At 40.0% G+C, this 14032-nt stretch overlaps 4 protein-coding genes across 5 annotated transcripts; 3 read left to right on the top strand and 1 right to left on the bottom strand.

The window, feature by feature from the left end:
• The first annotated feature begins 258 nt into the window (after positions 1-258).
• Positions 259-7301, top strand: nAChRalpha1 (nicotinic acetylcholine receptor alpha1). Its single transcript, XM_069055093.1, has 7 exons — positions 259-403; positions 4208-4408; positions 4465-4509; positions 4565-4674; positions 5521-5701; positions 5749-6678; positions 6731-7301. Exons 2-7 carry the CDS (start codon positions 4217-4219, stop codon positions 6932-6934), a joined length of 1662 nt encoding a protein of 553 aa, XP_068911194.1. The 5' UTR covers positions 259-403; positions 4208-4216; the 3' UTR covers positions 6935-7301.
• Positions 7302-7490: 189 nt separating this feature from the next.
• LOC138136036 (uncharacterized) lies at positions 7491-9528 on the top strand. The gene is made up of 4 exons (XM_069055092.1): positions 7491-7687; positions 7739-7940; positions 7998-9296; positions 9349-9528. The coding sequence occupies exons 1-4, from the start codon at positions 7555-7557 to the stop codon at positions 9509-9511; spliced, it is 1797 nt and encodes a 598-aa protein (XP_068911193.1). The 5' UTR covers positions 7491-7554; the 3' UTR covers positions 9512-9528.
• A 1-nt stretch (position 9529) lies between these two features.
• On the top strand, positions 9530-11287 carry LOC138136038 (interleukin enhancer-binding factor 2 homolog). 2 transcript variants are annotated; one of them, XM_069055094.1, is made up of 3 exons: positions 9530-9663; positions 9718-10019; positions 10276-11287. In XM_069055094.1, the coding sequence occupies exons 2-3, from the start codon at positions 9726-9728 to the stop codon at positions 11161-11163; spliced, it is 1182 nt and encodes a 393-aa protein (XP_068911195.1). In that variant the 5' UTR covers positions 9530-9663; positions 9718-9725; the 3' UTR covers positions 11164-11287. The 2 variants fall into 2 exon arrangements, with proteins under 2 accessions (XP_068911195.1, XP_068911196.1); XM_069055095.1 differs by having other exon boundaries at positions 9535-9663; positions 9710-10019.
• On the bottom strand, positions 11235-12647 carry Scgbeta (sarcoglycan beta). Its single transcript, XM_069055100.1, has 2 exons — positions 12542-12647; positions 11235-12492 (listed from the first exon to the last, which is right to left on the bottom strand). Exon 2 carries the CDS (start codon positions 12489-12491, stop codon positions 11505-11507), a length of 987 nt encoding a protein of 328 aa, XP_068911201.1. The 5' UTR covers position 12492; positions 12542-12647; the 3' UTR covers positions 11235-11504.
• Positions 12648-14032: the final 1385 nt, after the last annotated feature.

The raw sequence follows: 14032 nt of genomic DNA, 5'->3' as shown, positions 1-14032 counted from the left end.
GGATGTTAATTTCACCCCCTGGACCATCAATTTCTCTTCCGGTTGCGGCTAACGAGTGGGTCGGGGCGACTTTTCATAATTAATTAATGTGGTTATCAATCCGAAGTGGTGCGGCATATCGCATTGCTGTTGGTGAATCCTTCATTCATGGTGTTAGCGATAATTCCGGTCCGCCCTCCGGATCGAGTCTCCGACCGGGTATTGACTGGCTTTCCTCGGATCCGCTCGCGAACCTCCGTCGTATCAAAGAACTGCTAAGGGATGCTGCACCCCAGTAGCTAGGGATGCCCTGCCGACAGCAGGACTCTAACACAAGCACGTCGCAGTGACGGTGATGCGTGATAACATGAAGACCACATCGACAACGTGCGTTTTTACAGTCGACGGGCAGATCATGTAAGAGGTAAGTGGCGCCTCCAATTTAAATGGATAATCGCTTTCCGGTCGAAAGCTCACGTTTCAGATTGTTGTTTAGATTCGAAAGTGGGCGTTCACTAGTTGACTTACAAAAGCTCGACTCGAGTGGTCTTTGTCATCTTGAATCTTTGTGGTTCGAGATCTTGATGCGTCGAGACACTGCAAAGATTAACATTTTCATTGGAACTCGATCGCCACTTCAAACTCTCAAAACTGAGCGACTTACTCCACTTCTAACAAACGCTACTTCTTCCATTTACATAAAGAAGTCTTCGATTCTGTTTGTTTTTAATAAAACAATCTCATTCCGAAATTTTACGAATGAGCTTTTTGTTCAGTCGCAACTAAATTTGCATCAGCGCCGATCAATTCTTAATTAACATAGTTTTCCATCAGCTGTGTTCAAATCCTGATTAATTCGGACGCTCTCGAAGATTGATCCTTTTAAAATTACCCCCGTTAGACGAGATATTTTTTTGCGTCCTGGAAGATCTATATGATAATAAACAACCCCCACCAACTTTAATTGCTGGCGCTTCGATTCGAGAAATAGAGATTCAATAACATAAATTTGTTGCGACAAATTGAATTCTGCCAATTCTTTTCACGCTTCTGAATTGTACCATCAAAGAGAGATTATTATCGAACAAAATAAATAAATGCTCACAAAGAACTGGCTGCAACACAAGTTGACGAGATTTTTATCAATTACTGAAACATTTTCTCATCTCTGGTCAAATTATTTGTTGAAAGATCGTTTTGCGAAATACTGAAAGCACATAAGAATAAACTATAAACAATCATGATCATGTTCAGTTCACTTAATTAAGGTTAATTTTATAATTTTCGAAAGCACGACATCCATGAAAAAATAAAAAACTATGCTTAAATACAATATTAGTCAATTAAAATGAATTTGGTCGAATTAAACTTCAATCCTATTTTTTTCAGTTATAATCTCCTAAGCGTGAATTCTTTCACAATTTTTTTCTGAGCTCACGAAAGCTTTTACCGTTGTGAGAATAAGCACGAGTCGCAGATCAGTGTTTCATTGCTGAGCAACAGCGAAAGCACAAGTGCCAAGCGAGGAAAAAGGTATGGCAATTTCACATACACGTGAAGAATCCAAAAGAAAACCCCCAAGTGAATATTTGATGAAATCTGTTTTTCTTCAAACGTCCGTAAATTATGACATTATATATAGTGCTGCATTGATAATGCTAAAGTGTCACTTCATTGTCATGGCATCTAACGAGCTGACCAGCGTCCGTGAAGTTATTATCTCCGCTGAGGAGCGTCCGTGAAGTTATTATCTCCGCTGACTGTGTTCGGCAACCAATCTACCAGCCGCAGCACATAAAACTTCATTTTTGCTCCTCATAACATACTCGTAATACATACAGAGTGTAACAGAAATAGGTGCATTAATTTTAACTGGTAATAGAACTCGTCAAAAGGAACAACTTTTCTATCTACCATTTTGCCGAAAAGCGATGTTTAATTCCAAAAAAAAAAAATTGAAGAGATTTTTCACTAAAATAGCCCTACGCCACTAAATACTGCAATGGCTAATTGAGATCAGCGCTAATATGAAAAAAACGTCCATTTTCATCAAGAAAACGTGTTTAAACGCCGAAATCGAAATTCAAACAAATTTACCCGTATAGCAAAAAATCCATTTCGTAAGAATCTGGTTGTTTCACGTTTTTAGGTAGCTTAGTTTTGGAGATATGAACGGTTTTAGGAAAATTTTTCGTATTTTTTTAAGCCATTACGCAACGTTTTTCGCCAAAATGGCAGAGAGAAAAGTTGTTGCTTTTGATGAGTTCTATTACCAGTTAAAATTAATGTACTTTTTTCTGTTACACCCTGTATACTATTATTTTGCCATGCGATTATTATTATTGGAATGCAAAAACAACTATTTTTTTTCCTTTGTTTGAAAATGATTAAAACAGTAATTATCAGTAAATATCAAGCCAACATTTAATTTTATTGCATTATCCTAAATGTTGAATAGAAAGAAATTTGTAAGAGCTTCACAATTAAACTCTCATTTGCAGAATCTGGCTTAGCTGACCGAGTTCAGAGCAGAACTAAGCTCCACAAAATAAACAATCTGACCAACTCAGCGACCTGAAACTAATACGTCTGTACTTTTGAACAATAAAACAGGAGATTGCTGCTTCCAAATCAAAGATTTCGTTTCGTTTTTCAACATGATTTTCATAGAAAAATAAAACTGCTTGTTGAAACAATATTTATGGAAAAGCATCGCAATGAAATCCAATTCTTGTGATTTCGCCTTGGAAATAATAACAGCCTTTAGCCATCGGTTGGTTTGAATAAATTTAAATCAGTTCGATTCACATTTAAAAAAGAAACGTGAAATTCTTTATTTGTTTATTTACGTGACATGTAATTGAAACTTACTCAGACAGAAAAACCAATAAATATATTTTGGTTTTCCTGAGTTAAGTTTTTTGAAACACATTCTGTTCCAAAGGGAAACTATTTTATGTCTTTGTATGTTAATAAATTGCGTGGAAAATTTGATTGTAGCCGATTCAGTCGTTTCTGAGATTAAGTGGAAGTTCAAACGACAACGGCAACAAGAAAAGACATTTTTTAAATCGCGTGGAACGTACTCTTTGTTTCGGAGATTTCCACAAAAGATACTCGTAATTGTAAAATTAAAAATAATTTTTAATCCGCAAGTTTTACTCGATACAGCTATTTGTTTCTTTGCTATTTTTCGAGACGAAACTACAAGAAGTCTAGACACTTGGTAGCTAGTCAATTCAGGAACTTTTCATTTGCTCTTATTACTTTCAACTAGTGGGAGAATTTCAATAAAACTTTCCTAACTACTCGGATGCTTGATTAAATTTTTATTAACATAGTTTGCAGTACATCTCCAACTGAACAACTATTCCAGTTGAGAATGTAAAAGTTTAAATAAACAACCTTCTCTTGTGCTAAAACGTGTAAAACTTGATTCAGCGTTTTGCACCAGTCTAAAATTGAATTTTGTAAAGTTTACACCAGTCCATTATCTAGTTTAATTGATTAAGTTTCGCGTAATTTATTCATAACTTTTTCAACTAAAAATTGAATTTAGAAATTGTATCTGGGGATTAGGCAAAAAGAACACCCCCACACTTTTCCTTTACTTATAATCAAATATTGCAGCTCTTTCCACCTTCCTCGAAATAAATTAGAGCTGTACATCTCTTACAGAAGAAAAATCGGATCGTAGAATTTTTCTTTTGTGCGAATGAAGCATACCATCGGCGTCTTAAATCCTTTTGTCATAAATATAGGCCTCCAGGAGATTTATTTAAGCTTTGTCTTGTAAATTGTAGCGGAAGCAAACAAAAATTAATTTTCTTGGAAGAATTAAAACATTTCGTTCGGAGAGTAAACAATTAAAAAAACGCATGAAATATTCAGCAATTTTTAAAATGTTGGTTGTTGGAGTTTGAGATGTAATTTTTTACGTGCTGTCATGACAGGGCAAATTTTCTTGTGTGAAGTAAATGAAACGCTGCGGCCAAGACATGGCGGATTGTTGCGGATGTAGATTGTTCGACTAAGACAAATTAATAACGTAATTCATCTATAATAAAGTTGTGACAGATGTTAGAAGGCTGTAAATTTCGAGACGGCCCTTAATTAATTATTACCTTCGAGCCACCCTTGCACTGACATTTCGGATGATAAATTATGATCGCACAATTAGGGAGTTGACCAGTTCACTTAACGCAATATCCGAGTCAATTTCTTGCAGGAGGGCACGATGGAGCTGTTGCTCGCCCTTTCATGGTTGATACTGGGAGCTTTCAGCCCGGTCGTTGTTGGCAACCAGGACGCGAAACGTCTCTACGATGATCTTCTGTCAAACTACAACCGCCTCATCAGACCCGTCGGCAACAACTCCGACCGACTCACCGTCAAAATGGGCCTCAAACTCTCCCAGCTAATCGATGTGGTGAGTTGAATAGCACCCGATCCAACGTCTCAAAAAACTCCTTCCTTTCATTTCAGAACCTCAAAAATCAGATCATGACCACGAACGTTTGGGTTGAACAGGTATGAACCTGTTCGTGTCCAATTTCAGGTGTAAATCCGCAGCTGTGCATTTCAGGAATGGAACGATTATAAGCTGAAGTGGAATCCGGACGATTACAACGGCGTTGAAACTCTCCATGTTCCATCTGAACACATTTGGCTTCCAGATATTGTACTCTACAATAAGTGAGTGATTTTGCAGCGGCTCTGCTCACTCGTTTTATTAAGGGATGATTGTGACGGCCGCTTACCCCAACAAGGGAGCGCCGACGCCTCAAACGAGACAATGAGATCCGACGCACTGCGGCATCTTATTAAAAAATACATCCACTTTCGATTTTTTATAAAACGGGGCAATTAACAAAATCAAGAAAAATTGTTTTGATAATAGGGCCATTAGTCCGAAAACAACACGCTCGTAAAAAATACGAAACTCATTTCTCTTTGAATATTTCTCAAGGAAGGCGAACGAATTTGGAAAAACCGAACATTATTCAACAATTTATGGTGACGTTTACGGCGATAAACGCACCCCAAACTGTGACTATTTTAACGTTTTTATACATCCAGATGGCATAAAAATGCCAGTTGCGTTAATTGCAACAGATTTTATGTTTGTACAAATATATTTCGCACCCTTGACTTGCACAACAAGAATCTCGCCTGATGAAAGCTCAGCTTTCACGTTTCGTCCTGAGTTTTTTTTTTTTTTTGGATCGCTTGTCCAAATGTTTGTTTTTAATTACCACATAACGCGAAATATTGTGATTTGGTACATTTCCATCATTAAGTTAATTATGAAAGGACACGCCCCGCACGCCTCCTTCAGGACGCAGGATAAATTATTCAGAGGGAGCCACGTACGCAGCTTTGTAAAACAACTTTAATATCATCTAATAATAGGAGCGTCTTTATCTCGTGTTCTGCATGCAATTTTCCGCGGATAGAGATCAAAGCGACTTAATAAAAGCATAATGGAGTTAAGAGCGACACGAGGAGAATGTAAGTGGATGGGCATTTGTGATTTTTCAGCGCCGATGGCAACTACGAAGTAACAATAATGACCAAAGCCATCCTGCATCACACGGGTAAAGTAGTGTGGAAACCCCCGGCGATCTACAAGTCTTTCTGCGAGATAGACGTCGAGTACTTCCCCTTCGACGAGCAGACCTGTTTCATGAAGTTCGGCTCGTGGACGTACGACGGATACATGGTAAAGGGCAATAAATTAATCACAGCTGTACTACACGTGTCTGGCAGGTTGATTTGCGCCATCTGTCGCAAGTACAAGACTCCAACAAGATCGATGTAGGCATAGATCTTCAGGATTATTACATATCAGTGGAATGGGACATAATGAAGGTGCCGGCGGTGCGGAACGAGAAGTTTTACAGTTGCTGCGAAGAACCCTACCCTGACATCATCTTCAACATCACTTTACGAAGAAAAACACTTTTTTACACGGTCAATTTGATCATACCTTGCGTGGGCATATCGTTCCTTTCCATCTTGGTCTTCTACTTGCCTTCGGACTCCGGCGAGAAAGTGTCACTTTGCATTTCGATTCTGCTCTCTTTGACCGTCTTCTTCCTGCTGTTGGTGGAGATCATTCCTCCTACTTCCATAACAGTGCCTCTGTTAGGTAAATATTTGCTCTTCACAATGTTGTTGTGCACTCTGTCCGTCGTCATCACGATCGCCGTCTTGAACGTCAACTTTCGCTCACCCGTCACGCATAAACTCGCCCCTTGGGTTCGCGTCTTCTTCATCGACATCCTCCCCAAGTTCCTCTTCATCGAGCGTCCCAAGAAGGACGACGATGACGACAACAAATGTCAAGACAGCATGCTGACCGACGTCATCCAAGTCCCCATCATGGAGAAGTGTAAACCCTTCGAGAAAACTTCATTCGATAGCTTCGATCTGGGTCTTCCGCCTCCCTCTAGATTCGATGTAGCCGCTTCTGGAGGCATGGGTCCCTGCTTCGGAGAACCCCCTTTCCCTTCGATGCCACTCTCAGGGGGCGACGAAGATCTCTACAGTCCGGCTAGTTGTCGAACCAACACCTTCGACGGAACCAGCGACGCCAGTCCATCCTTCGACAAGCTGGACATGCACGACATGGAGAGGACGATAGCTGACTCCAGGTTCATCGCGCAGCACGTCAGAAACAAGGACTCTTTTGAAAACGTAAAGTACCCCAGATTCTTCTCTGCTTTCGGTGATCTTTCTCTTTCTGCAGGTAGAGGAAGACTGGAAGTACGTAGCGATGGTACTCGACAGACTCTTCTTGTGGATCTTCACTCTGGCTTGCGTTGTCGGAACGGGACTTATAATCTTCAATGCACCATCACTTTATGACACCACAAAACCCATAGATGTGCTCATTTCGAAAGTGGCCAAGAAGAAAATGGCTCTGTTGAAAATGGTACCGGAAGAATTGTAAACTGAGGTCCCTCCGATCGAAGGGATTTGTTGCCATTAAGACTTCAGTTGAGATAACGATGATAATCATTAACATAGTAATTGTTATAATATGTTATATATGGTACTTGGGCGTGAGCCGTATGATGTTGACGTAGTTTTTTTATTGACACAACAGAAAACGGCTCATCTCTCTCGGTATTTGATAAATCAATAATATTATAATGTTGAAGCTGTTTCATTTATAAAATATTGTAGTTTGCTCATAATATTATTGAATAAATCTTTTTCCATATTATAACATAATTATTTTATACAATGTTTATAAGTGCACCATACTCATTGTACTGTACATAAAACAATAAAATCAGTGTAGATACGGTCCCAAAGAACTGTTATTATTCTACTGTCTGTTATGGAAAACGTGCAAAAATCACAGAAATCACGTCAATAAGTGCCTGATGGCGACGTCGGCAACATCTGAAACGATGTTATGATCAACTACGACATCTGGAAAACAAAACTCGTTTTTTGTGCCTCTGCAGATGTGCCCTTGACGCCTATTAGTTCATATATCTACGCTTTGTTGAAGCGTCACTCTTGTACCAAATCCAGCCATTATATACACTTTATCCCACAACTATGACCTGCATTGTGCTGTTATTGGTCTTGTTACTACCAAAATGTGTGTTGTTGGTTCCTACTGAAGAGACTCCACGCAACACGCACCACGAAGAAGTCAACACCTTGAAGCACCTAACAAAGATCTTGTCAGGTGAGCGTCAGCCATAAATATATATTTTTTTTTTGGATTACTGCATTGTAGACAATTTGGAAAAATGGAACAACTTGTTCCTAAACATGTTGGAGCCACGGATGGCTTCCACAGCAACATCTTTGGCCAACATTGACAGCAACATCAATAATTTACAAGAGAGAGCTCACGTCTGGGACACGTTTCAACTGCACGTCTCAGCTTGGAACGACCAATTGGCCACTCTGGACCGAAAAGCCGACATAATCAGCAAGTAAGTGTTCAAATCCCATCTTTCGAATTGTTCTTTGATTGTATTTTATGTTGAAAGGGGCCAAGAAAAAATTCTTGCTCTGGATTCAAAAATAAACACGATCGCTAACATGGAATATAAGCTCGACGAGGCTCTTACAAAAATCGACAGTGTCCAGGAAGGTCTGTCGAATTTAAAAGAAGAAACACAAAATCAACGCGACCACAAAAACCATGATATTCTGTTCGGCGAGTTCGCAACTAGAGGCATTCTGAGCACGATCAAAATGGTTGAGAAAAAATTAGATCGCCTACTTTTGTCCCAAGAAAATTCGATACTTCGGGGTAAAATGGGGGATGAAAGACCCAAGCTGACAATAAAGTGTAACACTCCGCGATTCGTGGAGGAACTTCTTAACGATATATCGTCGAAGGTTGACGTGATCTTTGATCGAATTAGCGGAAAGGACGAAAATGTGAATGATTATGGGATTGATGAGTACGTTGATGGCAGTGGCGACAGTGAAGCGTCTCTTGGTAGCAACGACAAGAAAAGACGGAAGAGAGCGATTCGCACCCACCAAACAATCAATCAACCAATTGAAGAGCTTTTGGACAAAACTACAAAAATCGAAAATATTTCGCGTGAGATTTTGGACAAGACAAATGAGAATTTTGACAGACTGTCCAAGAAGTGCCGCCTGCACGACATCGAGGGAAAAATGGAAATTTTAGTGGACAAGTATTTTGCCAGACGAGAAACGTATTTGGGAAATTTTCCGTGCGGTGTTGAGGGTCGCACTAGATGTGGTGGAGGAAAGATTAAACGAGCTGTGTTGATCAAGTCAGGTAAATTAGGATGTGAAGACCTCGATCGAGACCACAACAGCGGCATTTACATTTTTGGCAACCCCACTGAATTTAATGTAATGAATCGAACATTCAATGAGCAATACTGTGAGATTCGAGATGAGGGTTCTTGGACGGTTATTCAAAGACGAGATGCGTTCACGTCCCCGCAGAGTTTCAATTTAAGTTGGTCCGACTACAAGAACGGTTTCGGCGATCTCAACAAAGATTTCTGGTTTGGAAACGACTTCATTAGCAGATTGTCTCAAGAAAAAAATTTAATGTTGCGATTTGAAGTGGACAATGTTTGGGGAGGTCACTATTGGGGTGAATATTCTACGTTTCGTGTTTTGTCCGAAGAAAACAATTATCAGATAATTGTTGATGGACTGAGAGGAAACGCAAGTAATTTGTATCCATTTAGTAATGGGTCCTTGTTCAGTACTTTTGATAAAAGAAATCATCATATCCGAAGAACGGAAGACTGTACGCAAAAGGTACGCGACGATGAAGGTTGGTGGTACAGCAGGTGATCAAGAACAAATATTTGACATAACAAAATATAAACTGTTTAATTTCAGATGCGGTGAATGGCACTTCAATCGTTTGTTTCGTAAGATTATTCTTTCGCGGGGGAGTTACGATATAGGCATTTATATGAAAGGATATCACTTGAGAAAAGTAGTTATGATGGTTAAACCGGCAAAAAACCTACTAGCTACTTTTAATCCTCGGTTCGATTAAAACTTATAATAAATTAACTGTGTATTTTTTAATTCAAATTTCCCGCCTCCACTTGGGTATTTATCCGTCACCATGTTGGCATCGCTGAAATCGATAACTTGATTGTTGGTCTGCGTCTGATGCCGGTGTTTGTGCGGTCTTAAGTCGATATCGTAATTTTATTTGATACAATTTTTGTCATAAAAGCGTAATATGTAGCGTTTTAGGTTATATAATGGCAAGAGGTGGGATCAGAGGAAGAGGTGGAATGAATCGTGGCATTGGAAGACCCCCATATAAAGTGAAAATGTTTTTACCCAGACATCCCTTCGATCTGGCCCTTTGTGAGTCCTCTTTTCCACGTGTTAAGCCAGCCCCCGACGAAACTGCCTTCACACAAGCTCTGCTGAAACGTAATGTGGACCTGTCCCCAACACCAGCTGAACAAACGGCGATTCTGAATCTCGTCACAAAGATTCAAACAGTTTTGGACAATCTCGTTGTGGCCCCCGGAGCATTTGATGCTTGCGTAAGTAACGCTTATCTCTAAGATTAACAATTCAAACGCCCATATTTATTTAAAAGTTAGATGTTTTGTTTATAAAAAGTGAGGTTATGTCGACTTGATTTTTTTTGTCGGTATATTAAAATAAAAAGTTATGGGATTGAAGATAAAAGCGTAAACAACACGAAATGAGATAAATAAATACTAAAGCGAAACTGGAACGTGTTTTTTTACATTTTTTGTTTGATTCATACTAATAAAAAATTGTTAATTTCTGCAGCAATTAGAAGAGGTGAGGCAGGTGGGTTCATTCAAGAAAGGCACAATGGTGACGGGACACAACGTGGCCGACATCGTCGTCATCCTCAAGACGCTGCCCACCCGAGAGGCGGTGGAGGCTCTCGGCAACAAAGTCAAAGAAGACTTGAAAAGCTTGATGAAAAGCGAAGTGGTGACAAAAGGCGAGCAACTGACGCACACCACCAACGAAAGAGGTATCGAGATAAGCAACAGCTTCGCGTGCGTGCGGGTAATGGTAACTACTTTACACCACAACATCCGTAAATTGGACCCAGAAATCCATCTCGACCAGAAAATAATGTTGAGCCACTTGGCGGCCATTCGACACAGCCGTTGGTTCGAAGAGAACGCCCATCACTCCTCCATTAAAGTCCTGATCCGCCTGTTGCGCGACATCAGGACTCGATTCGAAGGGTTCGAGCCGTTGACCCCGTGGATGCTCGATCTATTGGCGCACTTCGCAATCATGCACAATCCCAGTAGACAGGCGTTACCGATTAATGTCGCGTTCAGAAGAGTTTTCCAGTTGTTGTCGGCGGGATTGTTCTTGCCGGGATCAGCGGGGATCACGGACCCCTGCGAGGGAGTCAGCTTGCGAATACACACCGCGATGACGTTAGAACAACAAGACATTTGTTGCCTGACGGCTCAGACTTTGCTGAGGGTGTTGTCGCACGGCGGGTACAAACACATCTTAGGACTGGAAGGAAATGCGTCAGTAGCTAAAGAAATGTCAGTTTGGGACGGAGTGGTGGTGTCGCCGCTTGACAAGGCTTACGAGAACCCCCCCGAGAAGAAGGAGGGAGAAGAAGAAGATGAAGACATGGAAGCGGAGGGAGACGAGAGTATGGAAACAATCGAGAACTGAAGGCGGCCAGATCATTTTTGGAATTGAAAGTTCGCTTTAGGTTCGTCATATTCGAGTGAAACTCGTCCGAATAACGGAATTTTTCTTATTGTATATTGAAGAGTAATAAATTCTTAACAAGGAAGGCCAAGTTTGTTGTTATTTCCGACTGACATCTGTTTTTTAACTCTAGCTACTCAAGATAAAGACTTCTGCGGATCTTCATATTTTTCTTTCAACAGGTCGCGGCACCGTTTTAAATTTATTTGTAATTGTAACAAGTCGCGAAGGGTTACACAATAACAGTAACAAAACATTTCTCTCTACAATTCTGTTAGGCTAATATCTACCCGGAAGCTGGCTTAGATGCATGGATTGTGCGTCGGAGAAGTGTTGATGTGGTGGCAAAAGACCCGCTGATTGGACCCACTGGGCACCGGAATCCGAAACAATTTACCTTGGGGCATACAAACGCACACTTTATACTGCGAAGTGACGTAGTTATTGTTCCTCGTGGTGGCTATCGGGATCCGCTTGACGTCAATGAGAGTCCCATCACTTCCACTCAAAACAATAGAGCCATTGTTGGTCTTCAAGTAAATGTCCTGGTCGGCACTCCACACGATCTCTTTCCCGTCCATTCTAGTCCCTTCGGAGCCTTTAAGCGACAAGATTCGTCCCTCCACTTTCAACTTGCCGTGAACAGGACTGGCGATGCGATTGGTGAAGACATTTTTAGCGTTGAGAGAGTTGGCACCAGTGAGAGAGTTAAACTGCGGAGAGTTCGTCGAGAATATGACAGCTCCGTGCTTGTTCCTGACGTCAAAAGACTCGAACCCCCAAAAACTAGTTCCGTTCTTGTTGATTCTTAACTGATTGCTGGGTCGCCCGTTGCGTAAAGACATCAGATTTAACAGAATTGCACTCTCATCGGCCGATATTTCCACGGGTTGGTCTTTGAAGCCTTCAATTCTGCCGTCGCGTTTGTACATGTGGCCCAAGTCGGTGTCGCCGAAGAACTTGACGGCGTACTCTTCCGGAACCAGTTCGATGCTCTCCATTCCTTGTCCCAAGCGCAGAACCCCCAAGATTGTTATTGTCAAAAGCAAATTGCCAACTGCGAGAATAAAGAGCAGAGCTACTAGAGTCCAAAATGCGAAGGTTTTGCGGCCTCGCAGACCGGTCTTGGTCAGGTGTTGTTCATGGACTGGGACGTAACCCGCTTTGAAGTTGTTGTTGTGGTGTTTGGAAACTGAACGCTTCAGGAGAGCTTTGTCTCGGATGGAGATCGAGTCGACCTCGTCGGAAAATATGTCAGAGGTTGGAGAGGTGCTTCGGTAGTCGACCATTCTAGAACGAATGAGTCGAGTTGGGAGTGGTGTTATTGTGACAAACTTACCTCGGTTTGTTGTGTAAATATGTGGCTGTCTAGACGGTCGATTAGAGACTGGAAGACGTCGCGACGCATGTGCTGGGCGACGCTCTCGTCTAATAAACCAGTGGCGCCGCAAATGTTTCATTTGCGTCCGAGCAGCGCAAATAAATTCACATAGCGCAAAGTAATTTATTTTTTCAGTACTCACTTTACTGGATATGTGCTTTTTTAATGTTTTTTTTTTTCTTTTGACGCTGCACTATCTCAATGTGTCAAATTAAATGTTTTTTAAAACATTCTTGTAAGTAACGGATTCTGCAAATATTTCTCATATCATAACCAACTGTAGTGGAACTTTTTTTATCACCAACATTAAAGAGAACAAATGTCCCATGAAAGAGTCCAAACTTTTCTCTTAGGTATAAGAAATAAAAAACAACACATTTTCTTGAGTCTCTTTACTTGTTTTTTTATTATAAATGTTTTATTCACATATGTTATACACACCTAAGTCTTTGATTTTGCTTTGTTTAGAGAAAGCAGGTGAAATATTCTCTTCTAAACACGTTTCCCAATCGTTAACAATGTTCTAACCACCATGACCTTTTTATTTAAAAACATTCGTGGAACATAAGGCTTCTACATTTTTACAACTTTAGATTATTTTCGACATCGTAAATTAACGTTATTATCGACAATTACCTAATTCTTTTATGTAAGACGAAGTACCTTCTCATAGAACGAGAACAAAATAATAAAATAGGTATATCATTAACTACAACATAACCTAAAATCTTTTCAGATTTTTCAACGATAAATGGTGTCCAGAACAATATTTCACCACATCTGCGGAAACATTTTGGTCTTTTGCTGTGATTTTCACATCTAGACGATGACTTTTAGGTTTAGGGTAATGATGCCTTTGCCTTCTATCAATGCATTTGACAATTTCATTGTTTTATTGTCCAATTACTTCGGAAGAAATTTTATGACGTGCTTATAATACAATTTTTAATTTAATTTTCTTTCTACTTTCCTTTACTAATTTTTCCCTAATTGTCTTATTCTGCTTTTAGAATACATTTTAGGTCTTGGAGATTTCAAAATTTTCTACCATTTTCCCTACACCACACTTCTTTGTTCAAGAATACCGAATCACCTTAAAAAAATGTTTTCACGTTAGTTCGTTCGTATTTTGACAGCTAATGGATCTATCCATCCTGTAAATTATTTGTCTTCTGCTTCTGCTTCAAATTTTACTAAATACATACGTCGTATTAATTTACCGTCATTAACCAATAAGATTTGAAAGAATCGATCTTATCCAACCCTTTAAACTTACAAAAAAGACACCTTTTAAAGAATTTCTAGACTTCTTTCGATGGTCTTTCCTGGGAACTTTAATGAAGTGCCCTGAACTGTTAGATGTTTAACAATTATTTTGATCTAATTAAGTAGAATGTTTGAATTTGAAACAATTCCCTTTTCTTTGATCCCTAGGGTGCACAGACGGTC

The sequence above is a fragment of the Tenebrio molitor genome, chromosome 7 (assembly GCF_963966145.1).
Source record: "Tenebrio molitor chromosome 7, icTenMoli1.1, whole genome shotgun sequence".
Taxonomy (NCBI): Eukaryota; Metazoa; Arthropoda; class Insecta; order Coleoptera; family Tenebrionidae; genus Tenebrio; species Tenebrio molitor.
The sequence above is the reverse complement of the archived record's forward strand: the minus strand, read 5'-3'. Positions and strand labels throughout refer to the sequence as shown.